The sequence below is a fragment of the Cherax quadricarinatus genome, chromosome 23, assembly GCF_038502225.1.
Source record: "Cherax quadricarinatus isolate ZL_2023a chromosome 23, ASM3850222v1, whole genome shotgun sequence".
Lineage (NCBI taxonomy): Eukaryota > Metazoa > Arthropoda > Malacostraca > Decapoda > Parastacidae > Cherax > Cherax quadricarinatus.
Window position 1 is genome coordinate 29663991 of NC_091314.1, and position 26258 is coordinate 29690248.

At 46.3% G+C, this 26258-nt stretch overlaps 1 protein-coding gene across 1 annotated transcript in view; it reads right to left on the bottom strand.

Annotated features, from left to right (window-relative positions):
- LOC128703086 (uncharacterized) overlaps window positions 1-23543 on the bottom strand; it is a gene marked incomplete at its 3' end in the record, with an annotated part of 189671 nt that extends 166128 nt beyond the window's left edge. Inside the window, 1 exon segment of the mRNA XM_070088039.1 lies at window positions 23459-23543. Coding sequence (XP_069944140.1) covers window positions 23459-23469 — 11 coding nt within the window.
- Window positions 23544-26258: the final 2715 nt, after the last annotated feature.

Sequence of the window (26258 nt, forward strand, 5' to 3'; positions counted from 1 at the left end):
TTTACAGACACACCAAAAGAGGAAAGTGGCACTTAAGAAATCAATATATTCACTTAAAGAGAGAAGTAAACAAAAGGAATAAGAAGAGCCAAAAAATATTAAAGTCGCACTGGAATTGACAACAAATACAAAAGGTTTCTTTCAGGTTTATAAGAGTAAGATTTAGAGAGAAGATAGACCCTCTTAAAAGCTGCTCAGGTCAGTTTACTCACAGTGACAAAGAAATGTGTGTAATCTTCAACACTTATTTTCTCTCAGTTTTTACAAAGGAAGATACTAGTGAAATTTAAAAATAATATCTATATATATATATATATATATATATATATATATATATATATATATATATATATATATACACACACACACACACACACAGTCTTCAAATAGATCAAAAAAACAAAAAAATTGCCCGGGCCCTCATGAACTGTTGTCAAGGGTTATAAAGGAATGTGAGGAGGAACTTCACAAACCACTGGCTGGTCTTGTCCATATCAGTACCATGTGGCATAGTGCCTGACAAGTAGATAATAACAAATATGATACCTATCTACAAAGCAGGAAACAGGTCCTTAGCTTCGAATTATAAACCGATTAGTCTAACCTTCGTTGTGGGAAAACTGATGGAATCAGTAATTACCAAGGCTAGTCGAAGCCACCTTGAAAGATATGAATTTATCAATGAATCTCAGCACGGTTTTACAAAGGGGCGTTCCTGCCTTATGAATTTACTAACATTTTTCACTAAGGTATTGTGTATATGGACTTCAGTAAGACTTAATAGAGTCCTACACGGAATAGGGGAAAATTTTCTCCTGGCTCGAGGCGTGGTTGACCGATACATAACAGTTTATGTAAATAGTTTAGAAAACCGACAAGTTAATGAATGGGTCACTTGTGCAACATTTAGGTATCTTTACTGAGGAAATGTTTTGCCCGCCATTGGCTTTATCAGTCCAATACAGAAGAACAGTGAAAGACGAGAAGGAGTTTGAGGTAATTAGTCCCTCAGCCTGGAGTTGATGTGTTCGGTATATCGATCTTGATAAAGGTACAGCATGTGCGCAGAGATGGAGCTTATATACCACAGACAGGCGAGGTGGAAGCAACTGGAGGCGGTGTCACGGGTGGACAAAATCCATTAGTGGAAGTAGGTCATATATATATAGGTTAGGCAAGTGTTGAAGAATTCTTTTGTATTATACTGAGAAAGCCACCAGCTTCATCAGTACACAACACAGCAGCGTGTATGTACACAGCAGCCTGAGAGTGCGGATACATCTGCATGAGTGTATGTACATAGTGTATTCAGCAGCCTGAGTGTGCATACACAACAGTGTGTGTGTGCATAGTGTACACACTGGCTTCAGTGCACGAACATTGTGTCATAGATCAGTTGCGTTATAACTAAGATGTACTATGGAGCTTACGACCATATGTGTGTGCGCGCGTGCGCGTACTCGCCTAATTGTACTCACCTAATTGTGGTTGCAAGGGTCGAGACTTAGCTCCTGGCCCCGCCTCTTAATTGATCGCTACTAGATCCTCTCTCTCTGCTTCCTGAGCTTTGTCATACCTCGTCTTAAAGCTATGTATGTTTCCTGCCTCCACTACATCACTTGCCAGACTATTCCACTTCCTGACATCTGACTAAAGAAGTACTTCCTAACATCCTTGTGACTCGTCTAAGTCTTCAACTTCCAATTGTGACACCTTGTTTCTGTGTCCCCTCTCTGGAACATCCTGTCTGTCCACTTTGTCTATCCCACGCAATATTTTGTATGACGTTATCATGTCTCCCCTGACCATCCTGTCCTCCAATGTCGTCAGTCCGATTTCCCTTAACCTTTCTTCGCAGGACATTCCCCTGAGCTCCTGAACTAGCCTTGTTGCAAACCTTTGTACTTTCTCTAATTTCTTGACGTGCTTGACCAGGTGTGGGTTCCAAACTAGTGCTGCATACTCCAGTATGGGCCTGATGAACACAGTGTACAGTGTCTTGAACGATTCCTTACTGAGGTATCGGAACGTTATTCTGAGGTTTGCCAGGCGCCCATATGCTGCAGCAGTTATCTGGTTGATGTGTGCCTCCGGAGACATGCTCGGTGTTATGGCCACCCCAAGATCTTTCACCTTGAGTGAGGTTTGCAGGCTTTTTTGTGTGTGCGTGTGTATAGTGTGTGTGTGTGTGTGTGTAGTGTGTAGCGTGTGTGTACTGTGTGCAGTGTGTGTGTGTAGTGTGCGTGTGTGTAGTGTGTGTAGTGTGTGTGGTGTGTGTAGTGTGTATGTAGTGTATGTAGTGTGTGTGGTGTGTGTAGTGTGTATGTAGTGTATGTAGTGTGTGTGGTGTGTGTAGTGTGTATGTAGTGTATGTAGTGTGTGTGTGTGTGTGTGTGTATAGCGTGTGTGTAGTGTGTGTATAGTGTGTGTGTGTATAGTGTGTGTGTGTAGTGTGTGTGTGTGTAGTGTGTGTGTGTGTAGTGTGTGTGTGTGTAGTGTGTGTGTGTGTGTAGTGCGCGTGTGTGTGTAGTGCGCGTGTGTGTGTAGTGCGCGTGTGTGTGTAGTGCGCGTGTGTGTGTAGTGCGCGTGTGTGTGTAGTGCGCGTGTGTAGTGCGCGTGTGTAGTGCGCGTGTGTAGTGCGCGTGTGTAGTGCGCGTGTGTAGTGCGCGTGTGTAGTGCGCGTGTGTGTGTAGTGCGCGTGTGTGTGTAGTGCGCGTGTGTGTGTAGTGCGCGTGTGTGTGTAGTGCGCGTGTGTGTGTAGTGCGCGTGTGTGTGTACTGCGCGTGTGTGTGTACTGCGCGTGTGTGTGTGTGTGTGTAGTGCGCGTATGTGTGTGTGTAGTGTGTGTGTAGTGTGTATGTGTGTGTAGTGTGTGTGTGTGTGTAGTGTGTGTGTGTGTGTGTAGTGTGTGTGTGTTGTGTGTGTGTAGTGTGTGTGTGTGTGTAGTGTGTGTGTGTAGTGTGTGTGTAGTGTGCGTGTGTGTGTAGTATGTGTGTGTGTATGTGTGTGTGTAGTGTGCAGTGTGTGTAGTGTGTGCAGTGTGTGTAGTGTGTGTGTGTGTGTAGTGTGTGTGTATGTAGTGTGTGTGTATGTAGTGTGTGTGTGTGTAGTGTGTGTGTAGTGTGTGTGTGTAGTATGTGTAGCGTGTATAGTGTGTATGTGTGTAGTGTGTATAGTGTGTGTGTATGTGTAGTATGTGTGTGTGTAGTGTGTGTGTGTGTGTGTGTAGTGTGTGTGTAGTGTGTGTGTAGTGTGTGTGTGTGTGTGTGTGGTTTTTGTGTAGTGTGTGTGTGTGTAGTGTGTGTAGTGTGTGTGTGTGTGTAGTGTGTGTAGTGTGTGTAGTGTGTGTAGTGTGTGTGTGTGGTGTGTGTAGTGTGTGTGTAGTGTGTGTGTAGTGTGTGTGTAGTGTGTGTAGTGTGTGTGTAGTGTGTGTAGTGTGTGTAGTGTGTGTAGTGTGTGTAGTGTGTGTAGTGTGTGTAGTGTGTGTGTGTGTGTGCGTGCGTACACACACACACACTAATAAAAGGACAACTTCACCTTTCTGCTATTTCCTGGCTTCACCCTCAGACATTAACCCTAGCGTGTACACAACCTGGGAGTGCCCTTTCCTCCAGCCTCACGCGCGCACACACGCACACACGCACACACACGCACACACACACACACACACACACGCACACACGCACGCACGCACACACGCACAATCATTCACGACACTAGATACAACAGACGTCAGACCCACCTTAATTAAAGTCTTGGAACTAAGTGGTATGAGCACAGGTGTGGAACGAGACTAGTCTTGGAACTAAGTGGTATAGGCTACGAGGAAAGAAAAAGCTTAACGTGGTGTCAGTGGACGAGAGAACCAATGAGACGATAACCACGTACAACATTCTGGGAAGAACTGGTAGGGAGGACAGAAACAGTGTGGTTGAGGGGTGAGAAACAGGAGAACAAAGGCACAGCTTGAAGTTAAAAACACAGATGAGTCAGTTGTTGGGAAATATTTCTTCAGCTCAGAGTGATTAAGAAGTGGAACGACCATCGTCTATAACAGCACAAATCCAGTCGTTTCTTACTGCCCCAACCTTACCCCAGCTGTGGACTGGATTATCTGGATAATGCTTACAGTTTATCTCTGTCCACTCTGAGAAGTCTAAGTATTTTGCATATTATGATGTCTCGCTTGGTTGAAGTCAAGTAATCACTTGTCTGGCCCATCTTGCAGTTTATCCAGGTCCACTGGAAGCTTTCTCGGATCTTCATCGTTTTGTTCTCCTGTTAACTGCACATAACATGCAAACATGGATACATCTAACTCTTCTGGCGTGACATTTACATATAACAGAAACAGCACTGGTCCTAGTACCTACTTTTTCTAAGTTTTCCTATTTTGACTTCTCTTCTAGGAAAATCTTTGTCTTCTTTCCTCCATTGTACTGTTTGCTCCACTATTACATTCACTATTTCTGGCAGTTCAAGCTTTTGTCCCAGTTTCTTACCAAGTACATTATTAAATACCTTCTTACAGGCCATGAATATGCATTATACTCGTACCTCTCTCTCCTGCCTCCCATTTTTTTTTTGTCATAGAACTCCAGCAGATTTGCGAGACAAGATTTGCTATCTTCGTATCCGCGGTGGTTACTGTCCATGACAGCACCTGTCTTGGTGAGCTACCATTCTCATTATTATTATATATTATATGGTATACATGTCGATTATAATGATCTGTAGTTCAACACTTCTTGTCTTCTTGTCATATCCCTGACAACTGTTCAGTATGACTTAAGAAATCGTAATGACACGATTGCAAATAAACCATACCCCCGGCCGGGATTGAACCCGCGGTCATAGAGTCTCAAAACTCCAGCCCGTCGCGTTAGCCACTAGACCAGCTAGCCATAATAAGATTCATCCAACTAGGTATATTTCTACACCATAGGAAAGTTAGCACAGGCACCTCTGTGACCACAAATGCAAGTTTTTACAGACGAATCTCCAGCTAGCGTGGCCATGACGAACTCTAGCTCAAGTCCCTTCACTGCCGTCAACATGACTTAAGAAATCGTAATGACACGATTGCTGCCACTAGCTGGTCTAGTGGCTAACGCGACGGGCTGGAGTTTTGAGACTATGACCGCGGGTTCAATCCCGGCCGGGGGTATGGTTTAACTGTTCAGTATCTATTGACTTGTTGCAGGTTTTAAAATGTGGTTCAGACAGTGCTTCTGTTCCCTCTAATAGCATCCACGGTGACACTTGTCAGGTGTCCTTGTGTGTATTGCGTCCAGTACCCAGCTGCGTACACTGTGTACACATCTCTTCATATCGTTCATTCAGTTTCTCACAGACTTCACTGTTACTCATGAACTCTCCTTCCTTCTTCACTTGTATTACCTGGTATTTTACTCTCGTGTTACTGTTCAGTTCACACTTGGCTTCTGCTACTGTCACTCCTTACTGTCGCTCAGCTTCATAATCGTTTCTGGCTCTTCTGCTTATTTCTGTTTTACTCTGTTCGTCACCTATATTTATCCATGCTCTTGGATTTTTCTTCCTCTCCGCCTCTTTGAAGTACCATTTTCCCTTCTGGATAGTAAGTTTTCTGTGTTATGGCATGTTATTGCTACGTACAGTGCTCCATTATTTCATTCGTTGACTTTCTAGTTCTCTTTCCCATTTCACTGCAATCAGGAATTTTCTTATTCCTGCAAAATTTCCTCTTATGAAATCTGGTTTCCATGGTCCCCACCTGCAGTTCTCCCCTCAGTGTTTACTTCCGCAATGTTTTTGAAATTCAGTAATGTTTGGTCACTAGCACACACAGGCCTCTATTATATTTCATCCATACCAAATGTACTTATGGTAAATACTAGATACAACCTGCTGGTTCATCTCTCTCTTGTGGCCTTCACTTGCCGACACAGTTTTCCAGCACCACCTCCACTATCTTAGTCATTCACTTGGTACATTACCCTGCATGATACAGGTAATACCTTGAGGTGCTGGTAGAAATAACAGGGAATGTAATCCAGTGGATCAAAGAGTATCTCAGAGGAAGGAAGGAAAGAGTGACTGTTCGGGAAGAAACATCAAAATACGGAAGTGTAGCAAGCGGGGTGCCGCAAGGATCACTTTTTGAACCAGTACTGTTTATTTTCTAAGTGAATGATATTCCAAATGGGACCGAGTCATATGTATCCTTGTTTGTTTATGATGTAAAGCTAACGAGAAGACTAAAAACAGACGAGGATATGTAAAGGTCCTTAATGGACCTGGACAAACTGCAAGACGGGTCAGATAAGTGGTTGCTTGAATTCAACCCCACCAAATGCAAGATCATGAGGATCGGTGAAGGGAACAAAAGGCTGGACACACTGCATGGACTCGAGAGAGAGGTTGCAGACCTCGCTCAGAGAAAGACCTAGGGACGAGCATAGTGCCCAGCATTTTCCCAAAGGCTCGCATCAGTCAGATAACCTCTGCAGCCCATGCCCGCCTGGCAAATCTAAGAGTGGTCTTCAGTCTCTTAGATTCTCCGGGGACTACATACAACATATGTCAGCCCAATTTTGGAGTACGCAGCACTAGCAGGGAACCCACACCTGAGGAAGCATGTTAAGAACTTGGAGAACGTGCAGAAGTATGCAACAAGGCTTGCTTCTGAGTTAAGACGCACGAGCTATGAGAGGCTAATGGAACTGAATCTAATTACATTGGAAGATAGAGGAACCAGAGAAGATAGGACAACATACAAAATACTCAAAGGTGGGGGTAGACAGATACCCTGACTTTGCTAGCTGTAAATAAAGCATTACCACATGTGTGCATGTGTGTGTGGTGTGTGTGGGGGTGTGTGTGTGGGTGTGGGTGTGTGTGCGAGTGCGTGTGTGAGGGTGTGTGTGAGGGTGTGTGTGAGGGTGTGTGTGAGGGTGTGTGTGAGGGTGTGTGTGAGGGTGTGTGTGAGGGTGTGTGTGAGGGTGTCTGTGTGTGTGGTGTGTGTGTGTGGTGTGTGTGTGGTGTGTGTGTGGTGTGTGTGTGTGTGTGTGGTGTGTGTGTGGTGTGTGTGTGTGTGGTGTGTGTGTGTGTGGTGTGTGTGTGTGTGGTGTGTGTGTGGTGTGTGTGTGTGGTGTGTGTGTGTGGTGTGTGTGTGTGGTGTGTGTGTGTGGTGTGTGTGTGGTGTGTGTGTGGTGTGTGTGTGGTGTGTGTGTGGTGTGTGTGTGGTGTGTGTGTGGTGTGTGTGTGTGTGTGTGGTGTGTGTGTGTGGTGTGTGTGGTGTGTGTGTGAGGGTGTGTGTGTGTGTGTGTGAGGGTATGTGAGGGTGTGTGTGAGGGTGTGTGAGGGTATGTGAAGGTGTGTGTGAGGGTATGTGAGGGTGTGTGTGAGGGTGTGTGTGTGTGCGTGTGTGGGTGTGCGTGTGTGGGTGTGCGTGTGTGGGTGTGCGTGTGTGGGTGTGCGTGTGTGTGTGTGCGTGTGTGGGTGTGCGTGTGTGTGTGTGCGTGTGTGTGAGGGTGTGAGTGTGTGGGTGTGTGTGTGTGGGTGTTGGTGTGTGTGTGTGGGTGTTGGTGTGTGGGTGTTGGTGTGTGTGTGTGTGGGTGGGTGTTGGTGTGTGTGTGTGTGTGTGTGTGTGTGTGGGTGTTTGTGTGTGTGGGTGTTGGTGTGTGTGTGTGTGGGTGTTGGTGTGTGTGTGGGTGTGGTGTGGGTGTGTGTGTTGGTGTGTGTGTGTTGGTGTGTGTGGGTGTTGGTGTGTGTGTGGGGGTGTTGGTGTGTGTGTACTCACCTATTTGTACTCACCTATTTGTGGTTGCAGGGGTCGAGTCCTAGCTCCTGGCCCCGCCTCTTCACCGGTTGCTACTAGACCCTCTCTCTCCCCGCTCCATGAGCTTTATCAAACCTCGTCTTAAAACTGTGTATGGTTCCTGCCTCCACTACGTCATTTTCTAGGCTATTCCACTGCCTTACAACTCTATGACTGAAGAAATACTTCCTACTATCTCTGACTCATTTGTGTCTTCAACTTCCAATTGTGGCCTCTTGTTTCTGTGTCCCCTCCCTGGAACATCCTGTCCTTGTCCACCTTGTCTATTCCACGCAGTATTTTATATGTCGTTATCATGTCTCCCCTGACCCTCCTGTCCTCCAGTGTCGTCAGGCCGATTTCCCTTAATCTTTCTTCATAGGACATTCCCCTTAGCTCTGGAACTAACCTTGTTGCAAACCTTTGTACTTTCTCTAGTTTCTTGACGTGCTTTATCAAGTGCGGGTTCCAAACAGGTGCTGCATACTCCAGTATGGGCCTGACATACACGGTGTACAGTGTCTTGAATGATTCCTTACTAAGGTGTCGGAATGCTGTTCTCAGGTTTGCCAGGCGCCCATATGCTGCAGCAGTTATCTGATTGATGTGTGCCTCCGGAGACATGCTCGGTGTTATACTCACCCCAAGATCTTTCTCCTTGATTGAGGTTTGCAGTCTTTGGCCACCTAGCCTATACTCTGTCTGTGGTCTTCTGTGCCCTTCCCCTATCTTCATGACTTTGCATTTGGCAGGATTAAATTCGAGAAGCCATTTGCTGGACCAGGTGTCCAGTCTGTCCAGGTCTCTTTGAAGTCCTGCCTGGTCCTCATCAGATTTAATTCTCCTCATTAACTTCACATCATCTGCAAACAGGGACACTTCTGAGTCTAACCCTTCCGTCATGTCGTTCACATATACCAAAAATAGCACTGGTCCTAGGACCGACCCCTGTGGGACCCCGCTCGTCACAGGTGCCCACTGTGATACATCATTACGTACCATGACTCGTTGTTGCCTCCCTGTCAGGTATTCTCTGATCCATTGCAGTGCCCTTCCTGTTATATGCGCCTGATGCTCTAGCTTCTGCACTAATCTCTTGTGAGGAACTGTGTCAAAGGCCTTCTTGCAGTCCAAGAAGATGCAATCAACCCACCCCTCTCTCTCTTGTCTTACTTCTGTTATTTTATCATAAAACTCCAGAAGGTTTGTGACACAGGATTTGCCTTCCGTGAATCCGTGCTGGTTGGCATTTATACTCCTGTTCCGTTCCAGGTGCTCCACCACTCTCCTCCTGATAATCTTCTCCATAATTTTGCATACTATACACGTCAATGACACAGGTCTATAGTTTAGTGCCTCTTTTCTGTCTCCTTTTTTGAAAATGGGAACTACATTTGCTGTCTTCCATACCTCAGGTAGTTGCCCAGTTTCCAGGGATGTGTTGAAGATTGTGGTAAGTGGTACGCACAACATATCTGCTCCCTCTCTAAGGACCCATGGAGAGATGTTGTCCGGTCCCATTGCCTTTGAGGTATCGATGTCCCTTAGCAGTTTCTTCACCTCCTCCTCATCTGTATGTATGTCGTCCAACACTTGTTGGTGTATTCCTTGTTGGTGTCCCCATCTGGTCTGTCCCCCCAGAGTCCTTCCTGTCTCTACTGTAAATACTTCCTTAAATCTCGTGTTGAGCTCCTCACATACCTCTTGATCGTTTCTTGTGAGTTCCCCACCTTCTTTCCTCAGCCTTATCACCTGGTCCTTGACTGTTGTCTTCTTCCTAATGTGGCTATACAGCAGTTTCGGGTCAGATTTGACTTTCGATGCTATGTCGTTTTCATACTGTCTCTGGGCCTCCCTCCTTATCTGCGCATACTCGTTTCTGGCTCTTCTACTAATCTCCTTGTTTTCCTGGGTCCTATGCCTCCTGTACCTTTTCCATTCTCTGTTGCACTTAGCTTTTGCCTCCCTACACCTTCGGGTAAACCAAGGACTCGTCTTGGTCTTCCTATTATTTCTGTTTCCCTTGGGAACAAAACTTTCCTCTGCCTCCTTGCACTTTGTTGCCACATATTCCATCATCTCGTTTACTGATTTTCCTACCATTTCTCTGTCCCACTGAACCTCCTGCAGGAAGTTTCTCATACCTGTGTAGTCCCCCCTTTTATAGTTTGGCCTGTCCCCTTCAGTTCCTGTTACCTTCTCCACTTGTAACTCTACTATATAGTCAAAACTCAGAACCACATGATCGCTAGCTCCAAGGGGCCTCTCGTATGTGTGGGTGTTGGTGTGTGTGTGTGGGTGTTGGTGTGTGTGTGTGGGTGTTGGTGTGTGTGTGTGGGTGTTGGTGTGTGTGTGTGGGTGTTGGTGTGTGTGTGTGTGGGTGTTGGTGTGTGTGTGGGGGTGTTGGTGTGTGTGTGGGGGTGTTGGTGTGTGTGTGGGGGTGTTGGTGTGTGTGTGGGGGTGTTGGTGTGTGTGTGGGGGTGTTGGTGTGTGTGTGGGGGTGTTGGTGTGTGTGTACTCACCTAGTTGTACTCACCTAGTTGAGGTTGCGGGGGTCGAGTCCGAGCTCCTGGCCCCGCCTCTTCACTGATCGCTACTAGGTCACTCTCCCCGAGCCGTGAGCTTTATCATACCTCTGCTTAAAGCTATGTATGGATCCTGCCTCCACTACATCGCTTCCCAAACTATTCCACTTACTGACTACTCTGTGGCTGAAGAAATACTTCCTAACATCCCTGTGATTCATCTGTGTCTTTAGCTTCCAACTGTGTCCCCTTGTTGCTGTGTCCAAACTCTGGAACATCCTGTCTTTGTCCACCTTGTCAATTCCCCTCAGTATTTTGTATGTCGTTATCATGTCCCCCCTATCTCTCCTGTCCTCCAGTGTCGTCAGGTTGATTTCCCTTAACCTCTCCTCGTAGGACATACCTCTTAGCTCTGGGACTAGTCTTGTTGCAAACCTTTGCACTTTCTCTAGTTTCTTTACGTGCTTGGCTAGGTGTGGGTTCCAAACTGGTGCCGCATACTCCAATATGGGCCTAACGTATACGGTGTACAGGGTCCTGAACGATTCCTTATTAAGATGTCGGAATGCTGTTCTGAGGTTTGCTAGGCGCCCATATGCTGCAGCAGTTATTTGGTTGATGTGCGCTTCAGATGTGCCTGGTGTTATACTCACCCCAAGATCTTTTTCCTTGAGTGAGGTTTGTAGTCTCTGACCCCCTAGACTGTACTCCGTCTGCGGCCTTCTTTGCCCTTCCCCAATCTTCATGACTTTGCACTTGGTGGGATTGAACTCCAGGAGCCAATTGCTGGACCAGGTCTGCAGCCTGTCCAGATCCCTTTGTAGTTCTGCCTGGTCTTCGATCGAGTGTATTCTTCTCATCAACTTCACGTCATCTGCAAACAGGGACACCTCAGAGTCTATTCCTTCCGTCATGTCGTTCACAAATACCAGAAACAGCACTGGTCCTAGGACTGACCCCTGCGGGACCCCGCTGGTCACAGGTGCCCACTCTGACACCTCGCCACGTACCATGACTCGCTGCTGTCTTCCTGACAAGTATTCCCTGATCCATTGTAGTGCCTTCCCTGTTATCCCTGCTTGGTCCTCCAGTTTTTGCACCAATCTCTTGTGGGGAACTGTGTCAAACGCCTTCTTGCAGTCCAAGAAAATGCAATCCACCCACCCCTCTCTCTCTTGTCTTACTGCTGTCACCATGTCATAGAACTCCAGTAGGTTTGTGACACAGGATTTCCCGTCCCTGAAACCATGCTGGCTGCTGTTGATGAGATCATTCCTTTCTAGGTGTTCCACCACTCTTCTCCTGATAATCTTCTCCATGATTTTGCATACTATACATGTCAGTGACACTGGTCTGTAGTTTAACGCTTCATGTCTGTCTCCTTTTTTAAAGATTGGGACTACATTTGCTGTCTTCCATGCCTCAGGCAATCTCCCTGTTTCGATAGATGTATTGAATATTGTTGTTAGGGGTACACATAGCGCCTCTGCTCCCTCTCTCAATACCCATGGGGAGATGTTATCTGGCCCCATTGCCTTTGAGGTATCTAGCTCACTCAGAAGCCTCTTCACTTCTTCCTCGGTTGTGTGCACTGTGTCCAGCACTTGGTGGTGTGCCCCACCTCTCCGTCTTTCTGGAGTCCCTTCTGTCTCCTCTGTGAACACTTCTTTGAATCTCTTGTTGAGTTCTTCACATACTTCACGGTCATTTCCTGTTGTCTCTCCTCCTTCCTTCCTTAGCCTGATTACCTGGTCCTTGACTGTTGTTTTCCTCCTGATGTGGCTGTACAACAGTTTCGGGTCAGATTTGGCTTTCGCTGCTATGTCATTTTCATATTGTCTTTGGGCCTCCCTTCTTATCTGTGCATATTCTTTTCTGGCTCTACGACTGTTCTCCTTATTCTCCTGGGTCCTTTGCCTTCTATATTTCTTCCATTCCCTAGCGCACTTGGTTTTTGCCTCCCTGCACCTTTGGGTAAACCATGGGCTCATCCTGGCTTTTTCATTACTCCTGTTACCCTTGGGTACAAACCTCTCCTCAGCCTCCTTGCATTTTGTTGCTACATATTCCATCATCTCATTAACTGGCTTCCCTGCCAGTTCTCTGTCCCACTGAACCCCGTTCAGGTAGTTCCTCATTCCTGTGTAGTCCCCTTTCTTGTAGTTTGGCTTCATTCGTCCTGGCCTTCCTGCTTCTCCCTCCACTTGTAGCTCTACTGTGTATTCGAAGCTTAAAACCACATGGTCACTGGCCCCAAGGGGTCTTTCATATGTGATGTCCTCGATATCTGCACTACTGAAGGTGAATACTAAGTCCAGCCTTGCTGGTTCATCCTCTCCTCTCTCTCTTGTAGTGTCCCTTACGTGTTGGTACATGAAGTTCTCCAGTACCACCTCCATCATCTTAGCCCTCCATGTATCTTGGCCCCCATGTGGGTCCAAGTTCTCCCAATCGATCTCCTTGTGGTTAAAGTCCCCCATGATCAGGAGCTTTGCACTGCATGCATGAGCTCTTCTGGCCGCTCTAGCCAGTGTGTCAACCATCGCTCTATTGCTCTCGTCGTACTCTTGCCTTGGCCTCCTGCTGTTCTCTGGTGGGTTATACATCACTGCTATTACCACCTTGGGACCTCCAGAGTGAAGTGTTCCCACTATGTAATCACTTTCTTCTCCGCTATCTCCTCTCTCCAGCTCATCAAAATTCCAGCGATTTTTGATCAGCAACGCCACTCCTCCACCCCCCCTGTTCCCTCTGTCTTTCCTCAGGATTTGGTATCCCGTTGGAAAGATGGCATCTGTTATCATACCTGTAAGCTTGGTTTCTGTAAGAGCTATGATGTCCGGTGATGCTTCTTTGACTCTTTCGTGCCACTCCTCCCACTTATTTGTTATTCCATCAGCGTTTGTGTACCATACCTTCAGTTTCCTTTCCAACACTGTGGTTTGGGGGGCCTGTGGGGGTGGGAGACCTGGTGGCATACTGTGGGATTCTATAGCTCGATGTTGGGTGGAGGCTGTGGGTATGGATTGTAGTGTGTGTTGGGATGGTGTGATAGGTTGTATGGTTCTGAGAGTAGTTGTGTGTGTGCTTGCCCTTGCTGTTCTGTCCTGCTCTGACTGACCTCTGCTGATTCCCTCCTTGTCTCTTTTCCTAGCTCCTTCCGTTTTTTTGTCCTCTCCCTCAGCTGCTGTCGTTCTGATTTTGTTCTGTCTCTGTCTAGGAACACCCTCTTGTACTCTTCCGAGTATTTCAATCGTGGTTTCTCTTGGAGGATCCTGTTCCGCACTGTTTCCGTCCTGAGAATCAGCTTGATTGGTCGGTTTCTCCCCTTCGAGTACCCCCCTATTCTCTGAAAATTTACAATCTCGTCCATCTCTTCACCTATTTCCGTGATGATTTTCTCAATCTCCTTTCCTTCTTCCTGCTTCCTTTCAGTGTGTGTCCTTTCCTCTCTCTCCTGAAGCCCATGGATAAACACTGATTTTGCTCTTTCTTCCTCCCATTGCCTCACCCTCTGTGACTCTGGATCCTGCCTGTATGTGGTCAGTTTCTCCCTTGATTTTTCCAGTGGCTCTTGATAGACTTGTTGTGCCTCAGCATTCGACCTATCACCCTCTCCATCTGCAACCAGCTGATCTTCCCTTTCACTCCTTGGTCCTCCTTGACAGATTGATGTGACCTTAGCATAATTCATAATTCCTTCCTTCCTGTTCAGCCTCGCAGCTTCATATGCTGTGTCTTCTCTGGTCACTGCCCCTGTAACTCGCTCCAGCCTATTTATCTCAACTTCTAGGACCCTTATCTTGGCTACTGCAGTTTCGACTTGTGCCTCCCAATTCTTTGTTTCCTGCTCCAACCTCCTTTCCAATTTCACAGAGAGCTCTTTCTCCATTTTTTCAGAAAGCTCTCCTAATTTTCTCTCCCACTCTTGTTCCATCCTTTTCCACTGCTCCTCCATCCACTCCTCCCTACCCGAACCATTCTCATCTGATCCTTGGTTCCTGCGAGTCCCCACCATTTTTTTTTTTTTTTTTTTTTTTATTTTTTTAAGAGTAGGAGAGGGGAGAGTTAGCAGGGAAAATGGGGACGAGAGAGAGCAAGAGAGAGAGAGAGCAAGAGAGAGAGAGGGGGTGTTGGTGTGTGTGTGGGGGGGTGTTGGTGTGTGTGTGGGGGGGGGTGTTGGTGTGTGTGTGTGGCGGGGTGTTGGTGTGTGTGTGTGGCGGGGTGTTGGTGTGTGTGTGTGGGGGGCTGTTGGTGTGTGTGTGTGGGTGTTGGTGTGTGGGTGTGGGTGTTGGTGTGTGTGTGTGGGTGTTGGTGTGTGTGTGTGGGTGTTGGTGTGTGGGTGTTGGTGTGTGTGTGTGTGTTGGTGTGTGTGTGTGTGTGTGGGGGGGTGTTGGTGTGTGTGTGTGTGTGTGTGTGTGGGGGTGTTGGTGTGTGTGTGTGTGGGGGTGTTGGTGTGTGTGGGGGTGTTGGTGTGTGTGTGGGTGGGTGTTGGTGTGTGTGTGTGGGTGGGTGTTGGTGTGTGTGTGTGTGTGTGTGGGGGGGTGTTGGTGTGTGTGTGTGTGTGTGTGTGTGGGGGTGTTGGTGTGTGTGTGTGTGTGGGTGTGTGTGTGTGTGGGGGTGTTGGTGTGTGTGTGGGTGGGTGTTGGTGTGTGTGTGTGGGTGGGTGTTGGTGTGTGTGTGTGTGGGTGTTGGTGTGTGTGTGTGTGGGTGTTGGTGTGTGTGGGTGTTGGTTTGTGTGTGGGTGTTGGTGTGTGTGTGTGTGTGTGTGGGGGGGGGGTGAGACTCAACAATCAATATTTGCACCAATAACTCATTACAGTTGTGACCGGGTGTGGAAGTGTGAATTGCTCATTACTCTATAATTTGTTCATGATTGTAGCCATATATAAACCTAAGTAACCATTCTACAGAATTCATTACCTTTGTAACTTGTGAGTTCATTACCTTTGTACCTAGTTCAGCTATCAAAACTTTGGGAGCCCAGTCCCTGGACCCATTACGTACCTCTGTAATCTGTAAATACCTTTGTAACTTGTCATGATTGTGACCAGACTTACCTGGAGTTCATTACCTTTGTAAATTGTGAGTTCATTACCTTTGTAAATTGTGAGTTCATTACCTTTGTAAATTGTGAGTTCATTACCTCTAACTTGCTCAGCTTTCAAAACTTTGAGGCCCAGTCCCTGAACCCATTATGTACCTCTGTAATCTTTTGACTACCACCCACACCATGGGTATGGGGTGCATAATAAACATATTAAACTAACACTCTCAGGTTGGTCGGAGAGTGGAAGGATCTCGGTGTACAAGAATGGTATACAATACAGACAAGATGAAAATTAAGATATGTGAAACATCTGGGCATCTTTATTGTAGACGTTTCGTCATCCAGTGGATTTATCAATACAAATTCTAAGACAATTTGAGGACAGTAGAACTGTATACAAAAGATAAGGTAATCAGTCCCTCTGCCTGGGAGTTGGTGTGAAGAACATCGTAGTCGTGAAGATCCTACGACTACCGTGTTCTTCACACCAACTCCAAGACTGAGGGACTGATTACCTCATCTCTTGTATATAGCTCTAATGTCTTCAAATTATGTCCTAGAATTTGTATTAATAAAACCACTGGATGGCGATACGTCTACAATAAAAATACCCAGATGTTGCACATGTCTTAATTTTCATCAAGGATCTTGGTGAAGAGAGGGTGGAGGCAGGCTCCATACATAGCTTGAAGAGCAGGTAGGGACAATAAGTCTCACGAGTTGTTAGGTAAGACACATATGCAACAGTTAGGTATCTTTATTTCGAAACGTTTCGCCTACATAGTAGGCTTCTTCAGTCGAGTACAGAAAAGTTGATAGAAGCAGAAGATACTTGAAGACGATGTAATCAGTCCATCACCCTTAAAGTTTTGAGGTGGTCAGTCCCTCAGTCTGGAGAAGAGCATTGTTCCATAGTATGATATTGTTTCATACTATGGAACAATGCTCTTCTCCAGGCTGAGGGACTGACCACCTCAAAACTTTAAGGGTGATGGACTGATTACATCGTCTTCAAGTATCTTCTGCTTCTATCAACTTTTCTGTACTCGACTGAAGAAGCCTACTATGTAGGCGAAACGTTTCGAAATAAAGATACCTAACTGTTGCATATGTGTCTTACCTAACAACCTGTCGGTATTTTATACCATTTTAATGTTCAAGTCTCACGAGGCTAGGAGGGAGTGAATCAACCAAGCGTCATATTGAGAGACGGAGCCAGGAATTAAGATTCGATCCTTGCAGCCACATGCGAGTGAGTACATACAAGTACACACACTCGCACTACATGCATCACTATTCATGCAAAGAGACGAGCAAAAAGTGCTGAATTATAGACCTTTATCTTTGACAAGCAAACGGTTCAAGGTAAGACAGCAGATAATCAGAACAAGAATGATGAAGTGCCTGGAGAAGGAACGACTCATAAAAGACAACCAGTACCAACTGAGGGAGAAAAACATTATCTTACGAACTTACAAGAGTTTAGAATGATTATTTAATTACACATTCCTGGACTGTACGAAGGTATTGCGTACTCTGCCACACCAGACACTGATCAACAAGCAAAAAGCACAGGCACAGCTGGAGAGTGATTGTGAGGTAGAAGACATCAAGAAGGGCAGAGGTAACAAGTGTGGTCCCACAGGGATCAGTGCTGGGACCAGTACTGATCCTCATAATATTTAAACGACAACCCAGAAGAGACGAAATCCTATATTTTGCTGTTTGCAAGTGATATTAACCTCATGGGGAGAATAAAAACTAGGGAAGATATGAAAACCCAGCAATAAAACTGGCTGAGATTACGGGAGTAGTCAGACAAAGTTAGGAATACCGAAGGTGGCAGACTGGTGAGGGTGAGCAGAGTGGGAAGACAGCGACTGCAGAACTCGAGGAAGAAGCATCAAGTGGTAACCACTGTACAGAGATATAACCATCAGTAAATATCAACAGTACAGCGGCAGTGACGAACGACCAGAAGACTTGAGAACTAATATTAAAATCCGTACTTAAGCGAAGAAGAATGCAGGATCTTACAAACGACACATGTCAAACCTGTCAGAGTATGCAGCACTTGTCTGGAGCCCTCCTCAGATCAAGCGGATAAACTGGAGAAATTCCAGGGATTTACAAGAAGACTGGTTCCTGAGCGGAAATGATTGAACCCCTAGGAGAGGTTAAAGACCCGAGGACCTCAGAGAACTAGAGGAGACACAACGTATGAGATAAAAATAACAAAAAAAAGGCATAATACCGTAATTGGAACGATATGCAGACGACTGTTTACCTGGAGTTTACCTGGAGAGAGTTCCGGGGGTCAACGCCCCCGCGGCCCGGTCTGTGACCAGGCCTGTTAGGGTAAACAATGGCAGACTATTTGAAAGACATATCAGGAGGTACGATTGGAAGTTCAGGAGCCAGAAGAACCACAGAAATACTAGGAAATATCTCTTCAGCCTCAGGGTAGCCATAAAGTGGAATGACTTAGCATACGAGCTAGTGCAAGCAAACACTATGCGCATTTAAGAATAAAAACAATCCTCACTGGGCAAGAAACTTGAGAAGCAGTCACAAACTTAATATTGACCCTCCAAAAACGTGAAATACAAACAGGCTAGTATTTACACACACACACACACACACACACACACACACACACACACACACACACAACTCCCTCAGACGTAATACAGTCTAGGGGGCCAGAGACTACAAACCTCATTCAAGGAAAAAGATCTTGGGGTGAGTATAACACCAGGCACATCTCCTGAAGCGCACATCAACCAAATAACTGCTGCAGCATATGGGCGCCAAGCAAACCTCAGAACAGCATTCCGACATCTTAATAAGGAATCATTCAGGACCCTGTACACCGTGTACGTTAGGCCCATATTGGAGTATGCAGCACCAGTTTGGAACCCACACCTAGCCAAGCACGTGAAGAAACTAGAGAAAGTGCAAAGGTTTGCAACAAGACTAGTCCCAGAGCTAAGAGGTATGTCCTACGAGGAGAGGTTAAGGAAAATCAACCTGACGACACTGGAGGACAGGAGAGATAGGGGGGACATGATAACGACATACAAAATACTGAGAGGAATTGACAAGGTGGACAAAGACAGGATGTTCCAGAGATGGGACACAGCAACAAGGGGACACAGTTGCAAGCTAAAGACACAAATGAATCACAGGGATGTTAGGAAGTATTTCTTCAGCCACAGAGTAGTCAGGAAGTGGAATAGTTTGGGAAGCGATGTAATGGAGGCAGGATCCATACATAGCTTTAAACAGAGGTATGATAAAGCTCACGGTTCAGGGAGTGAGACCTAGTAGCGACCAGTGAAGAGGCGGGGCCAGGAGCTTGGAATCGACCCTTGCAACCTCAACTAGGTGAGTACACTGAGAAGTGTCATTGTTTGCAGATGATGTGAAGTTCATGAGGAATTAAATCAGATGAGGTCCGGGCAGAACTACAAAGTGACCTGGACAGGCTGGACATGTGGTCCAGCAACTGGCTCCTCGAATTAACCCCGCCAAATGCAAAGTCATGAAGATCGGAGAAGGGCAAATAAGACCACAGACAGAGTATAGGCTAGGTGACCAAAGACTGCAAACCCCACTCAAGGAAAAGGATCTTAGGGTGAATATAATACCGAACACATCTCCTGAAGCGCACATCAACCAGATAACTGCTGCAGCATATGGCCTGGCTGGGAAAGCTCTCGCTTCACACACGGAGGTCCCGGGTTCGATTCCCGGCGGGGTAGAAGCATTTCGACGCGTTTCCTTACACCTGTTTTCCTTTTCACTAGCAGCAAGTAGGTATCTGAGTGTTAGTCGACTGGTGTGGGTCTCATCCTGGGGGACAAGACTGAGGACCTCACTGGAAATAAGACAGACAATCATCGATGACGCACTGACTTGCTTTGGTTATCCTGGGCGGCTGACCCTCCCGGGTTAAAAATCCGAATGAAATCTTATCTTAATCAAACCTGAGAATAGCGTTCCGATACCTCAGTAAGGAATCGTTCAAGAATCTGTACACCGTGTAAGTCAGGCCCATACTGGAGTATGCAGCACCAGTATGAAACCCACACCTGGTCAAGCACGTCACGGTTTCCAACAACGCTAGTTCCAGAGCTAAGGGGATTGACCTACGAAGAAAGGTTACGGGAAATCGACCTGACGACACTGGAGGACAGGAGGGTTAACGGAGACATGGTAACGACATACAAAATGCTGCGAGGAACAGACAAGGTGGACAGACACAGGATGTTCCAGAGATGGGACACAGAAACAAGGGGCCACAATTGGAAGTTGAAGACTCGGATGAGTCAGAGATGTTAGGAAGTATTTCTTTAGTCAGAGTTGTCAGGAAGTGGAATAGTCTGACAAGTGATGTAGTGGAGGCAGGAACCATACATAGTTTTAAGACGAGATATGATAAAGCTCATGGAGCAGGGAGAGAGAGGACCTAGTGGCGACCAGTGAACAGGCGGGGCCAGGAGCTGTGTCTCGACCCCTGCAACCACAAACAGGTGAGTACACACACTACACACACTGCAAACACACTACACACACACTACACACACACTACACACACACTACACACACACTACACACACACTACACACACACTACACACACACTACACACACACTACACACACACTACACACACACTACACACACACTACACACACACTACACACACACTACACACACACTACACACACACTACACACACACTACACACACACTACACACACACTACACACACACTACACACACACTACACACACACTACACACACACTACACACACACTACACACACACTATACACACACTATACACACACTATACACACAATATACACACACTATACACACAATATACACACACTATACACACAATATACACACACTATACACACAATATACACACACTATACACACAATATACACACACTATACACACACTACACATGTACACACTACACATGTACACACTACACATGTACACACTACACATGTACACACTACACATGTACACACTACACATGTACACACTACACATGTACACACTACACGCACACTGAACACACTACACACACACTACACATACACACTACACATACACACACTACATACACTACACATACACACACTACACATACACACACTACACATACACACACTACATACACTACACACACACACTACACATACACATACTACACATACACACTACACATACACTACACATACATACACTACACATACATACACTACACATACATACACTACACATACATACACTACACTACACAGACACACAATCTCTGGCATCCATGCTCTTTAATATTTTAAAGAAGATAGTCAGGAAGAATATTTTGGAACACCTGAAGAGAACACCAGCATTGTTTTAGAACACTTGAAGAGGAGCTTCAGAGAACACCAGCATTGTTTTAGAACACTTGAAGAGGAGCTTCAGAGAACACCAGCATTGTTTTAGAACACTTGAAGAGGAGCTTCAGAGAACACCAGCATTGTTTTAGAACACTTGAAGAGAAGCTTCAGAGAACACCAGCATTGTTTTAGAACACTTGAAGAGAAGCTTCAGAGAACACCAGCATTGTTTTAGAACACTTGAAGAGAAGCTTCAGAGAACACCAGCATTGTTTTAGAACACTTGAAGAGGAGCTTCAGAGAACACCAGCATTGTTTTAGAACACTTGAAGAGGAGCTTCAGAGAACACCAGCATTGTTTTAGAACACTTGAAGAGGAGCTTCAGAGAACACCAGCATTGTTTTAGAACACTTGAAGAGAAGCTTCAGAGAACACCAGCATTGTTTTAGAACACTTGAAGAGAAGCTTCAGAGAACACCAGCATTGTTTTAGAACACTTGAAGAGGAGCTTCAGAGAACACCAGCACTGTTTTGGAACACCTGAAGAGGAGCTTCAGAGAACACCCGGACGTTTTTGGAACACCTGGAGAAGAGCTTCAGGGAACACCAGCATTGTTTCAGAGACGGACAGCCCTATCTTACGAACCTTCAGGAATTATATGATAAAAACAAAAATAAACCAAGAGACTTCGATGGACGCCCTGCAGATTTCTGAGCTACAAGACAGCACCTGACACTGTCCCACACGAGACAGAGCAACACAAGCTGCAGGTGCAAGGCGGCGGTGACAAGAACAGCACTTCGCTGCGTTAATGACGAACTAAGCAAAAGAATAGAATGAAAGAATGCGTGAGAGGTATTAGAAGGTATGGATGTAACAAGAGGTGTACACCTAGGGTCACTGCTAGCAGCACTAGTGTAAAGAATAAGGCCCTATCCTAGCAAAGATGAGATCCAGGGGACTATAGGGCAGGTTCAAGGTGGCTGCTAGAGTTTGTTCTCAACAAGTGCAGTTATGCAAACCGCAGGGAAGACCGGAAATGGAGTACAAGTATAAGTTGAGAAGCAGTTGCTGCAAAAATAAAATCCATCAAAAGAAACGGACCCGTTAGTAAGCATCACACTGAACATGTCTACAGAGTCGCACATGACTCGTATAACAAGGTTGCGAGAGCTGGTGAACCACACGACAGCCCTCAAGGAACTTATCACAAAACGCTTTAAGATATTTTACACGATGTATGATAGATTAATCATGGCGTATAATAGACTAATCATGAAGTATGCAGCACCAGCCTGGTTCCACCACCCCCTTCCCCACCCAAGTCCTGGATCTGATGGAGACGAACCACGAGGAAGGAACAGAACCTAGCGACCTTGGAGGAGAGAGACGGAGCATACGAAACATTGATTATGACACAAGACACTCGGAAATGGATGGGGAACACAGGAACGCACTCAGATGTGACGACCACAGGCAAGTACAGAGATGAAGGCTAAAACAGATGAGCCACAGGGACAGCTCTTCAGTATGACAGTGGTAAAGCAGTGACATGAACCACACGACTGAGAGCTGACAGCAAACTACAGTTTAAAAAAGTGGGTGTTGACAGAGCCCAAAAAAACAGAAATCATTAACGTCAGTTAGTATAGTAGTAGCTGTGACATTTACGTAGCATCTTAACTGTGTACGTCACTCGGTGCGTATACCATGAAAATTCATTATAACAAAGTAAAAAAAAAAAAGGGTAAGCTAATCATTAAAGAGGTGGGGCCAAGAGCTAGTGACTCAAGCCCCCGTAAACACAAGTCGACGAGTGCACACACAATCTATTTACACCCTTCATGGGAAGGGGTGTGCTTGGGTGTTAGTGAAGGGCTCCTGTCCCCAGAAATGGAAGATACCCCTCGGGTTCTTCGATCAAATCTGGTTACTCATCACTTCCTGGGCACTGTATGGCCCCTGCGGGTTTAATGCTTCCCCATGAATACGATAATGCTCCATTTGCTCGAAGTACAAAGACGAGGCCCATGAGGTAGAACTCCGGAGTCATACTTAAGCGAATTCAGGCACTCGTCGACCTCAAAGACTTACCATCAACAATATTTAAGGTGCAGATAAATGGTTCAAAGAACCGACAAGTGGATGAACTAGTCACTTGCAACACTTGGGTATCTTTTTAATGGAAACGTTTCGCCACACAGTGACTTCATCAGTCCGATACAAAGAAGACTAGTGAAGACCAGAAGGAGATTGAGGTAATCAGTCCCTCACGCTGGAGTCGATGCAATCAGTCCATCAATCTTGAAAAAATTGATGGACTGATTACATCGACTCTAGGTTGAGGGACTGATTACCTCATCTTTTGCATATACTTCTACAGACTTCACATTATGTCCTTGTATCTTACTGATAATGTCACTGGATGGAGAAACGTATACAAATAAAGATACCCAGATGTTGTACTTGTGTCTAATTCCTCATGTCGTCGGTATTGTATGTTCATATACATGAAAACTGTGTTGACAGTGCCCTGCTGCCCACTACACTCAGGTGTTTAACACCACGAGACAGTGCCAGGTGTACTGCCCACTCATACCCAGTGTTGGTAACTCAGTGTGTAAAGACAGTGGTAACTACCAGTGGTAGGTAGGGAGGAGCCACCTCCCACTCACCTGTGTTCCATGGTGTCTGCGCAGGTAGTGTGGACAGCAGGTTACCCCAACCTCACCCTCCTGTGTGTGAATGTCGTACTGCTTACCACGCACTCTTATCGTACCTCTGGCAGCATGTGTCGTACCGCTTACCACGCACCTTTATCGTACTTCTGGCAGCATATGTGTCGTACACTTACCACGCACCCTTATCATATTTTTGGCACCATTTGTGTCGTACCACTTATCACTCACTCTTACCGTACTTCTGGCACCATGTGTGTCGTACCACTTACCACTCACTCTTACCGTACTTCTGGCACCATGTGTGTCGTACCACTTATCACTCACTCTTACCGTACTTCTGGCACCATGTGTGTCGTACCACTTACCACTCACTCTTACCGTACTTCTGGCACCATGTGTGCCGTACCACTTATCACTCACTCTTACCGTACTTCTGGCACCATGTGTGTCGTACCACTTACCACTCACTCTTACCGTACTTCTGACACCATGTGTGTCGTACCACTTACCACGCACCCTTATCGTACTTCTGGCAGCATGCGTGTCGTAAGGCTTACCACACACTTATCGTACCACTGGCAGCATGTGTCGTACCACTTATCATGCAACCTTATCATACCTCTGGCAGTATGTGTGTCGTACACTTACCACGCACCCTTATCATATTTTTGGCACCATGTTTGTCGTACCACTTACCACTCACTCTTACCGTACTTCTGGCACGATGTGTATCGTACCACATACCTTTATCGTACTTCTGGCAACCTGAGTGTCATACCACTTACCACACACTCACACACACATACATACACACTCTTATCATACCTCTGGCAGCGTAAGTATTGTACCACATACCCTTATCGTACCTCTGGCAACATGTGTGGTTACTACAATGGCTACTTCAAGTGCCAACAATAACAGTGACTGTGACATTATCTCTCATGTCCAGCTTACTGTACAGTAGAGTCTACCGTGTACGTATAGTACAGTGTACCGGGTATTTGCCGTGCAGTGTACCATGTATGTACCGTGCACTGTACCGTGCATTTACTGTGCAGTGTACTGTGTTGCACTGTTTAGTAATACATATATATCTTAAGGAGCTGGAGAAATTGCAAAGGTATGCAACGAGACTATTCCCAGAGTTTTTTTATTTAACAAGTCGGCTGCATCCCACCGAGGCAAGGTGACCTGAAAAGAAAAACAAAACTTTCTCTTTTTAAATTTAGTAATTCATACAGGAGGTGTTACTAGCCACTTGCTCCCCCATGTTAGTCGCCTCTGACGACACTCATGGTTTACGCAGGAATAATTCTGTTCAACTTCCCATGGAGATAAGCGGAAATAAACACGAACAAGAACTATTAAGAAAATAGAAGTAAACTCAGATGGGTGTGTATATATATATATACTTGTATATTCATGTGCAGTGTGACCTATGTGTAAGTAGAAGTAACAGGATATATCTGAAATCCCGAGTGTTTATGAGACAGAAAAGACACCAGCAATCCTACCATCATGTAAAACAATTACAGGTTTCTGTTTCACACTCACTTGGCAGGACGGTAGTACCTCCCTGGGTGGTTGCTGTCTACCATCCTGCTACCACAGGACGGTAGTACCTCCCTGGGTGGTTGCTGTCTACCAACCTACTACCACAGGACGTTAGTAACTCCCTGGGTGGTTGCTCTCTACCAACCTACTACCACAGGACGTTAGTAACTCCCTGGGTGGTTGCTGTCTACCAACCTACTACCACAGAACGATAGTACCTCCCTGGGTGGTTGCTGTCTACCAACCTACTACCACAGGACGTTAGTAACTCCCTGGGTGGTTGCTGTCTACCAACCTACTACCACAGGACGTTAGTAACTCCCTGGGTGGTTGCTGTCTACCAACCTACTACCACAGAACGGTAGTAACTCCCTGGGTGGTTGCTGTCTACCAACCTACTACCACAGGACTTTAGTACCTCCCTGGGTGGTTGCTGTCTACCAACCTACTACCACAGGACGTTAGTAACTCCCTGGGTGGTTGCTGTCTACCAGCCTACTACCACAGAACGGTAGTACCTCCCTGGGTGGTTGCTGTCTACCAGCCTACTACCACAGAACGGTAGTACCTCCCTGGGTGGTTGCTGTCTACCAACCTACTACCACAGGACGTTAGTAACTCCCTGGGTGGTTGCTGTCTACCAACCTACTACCACAGAACGGTAGTACCTCCCTGGGTGGTTGCTGTCTACCAACCTACTACCACAGAACGGTAGTAACTCCCTGGGTGGTTGCTGTCTACCAACCTACTACCACAGAACGGTAGTAACTCCCTGGGTGGCTGCTGTCTACCAGCCTACTACCACAGGACGGTAGTACCTCCCTGGGTGGCTGCTGTCTACCAACCTACTACCACAGGACCTTAGTACCTCCCTGGGTGGCTGCTGTCTACCAACCTACTACCACAGGACGGTAGTACCTCCCTGGGTGGCTGCTGTCTACCAACCTACTACCACAGGACGGTAGTACCTCCCTGGGTGGCTGCTGTCTACCAACCTACTACCACAGGACGTTAGTAACTCCCTGGGTGGCTGCTGTCTACCAGCCTACTACTACAGAACGGTAGTACCTCCCTGGGTGGTTGCTGTCTACCAACCTACTACCACAGGACGGTAGTACCTCCCTGGGTGGTTGCTGTCTACCAACCTACTACCACAGAACGGTAGTAACTCCCTGGGTGGTTGCTGTCTACCAACCTACTACCACAGAACGGTAGTAACTCCCTGGGTGGTTGCTGTCTA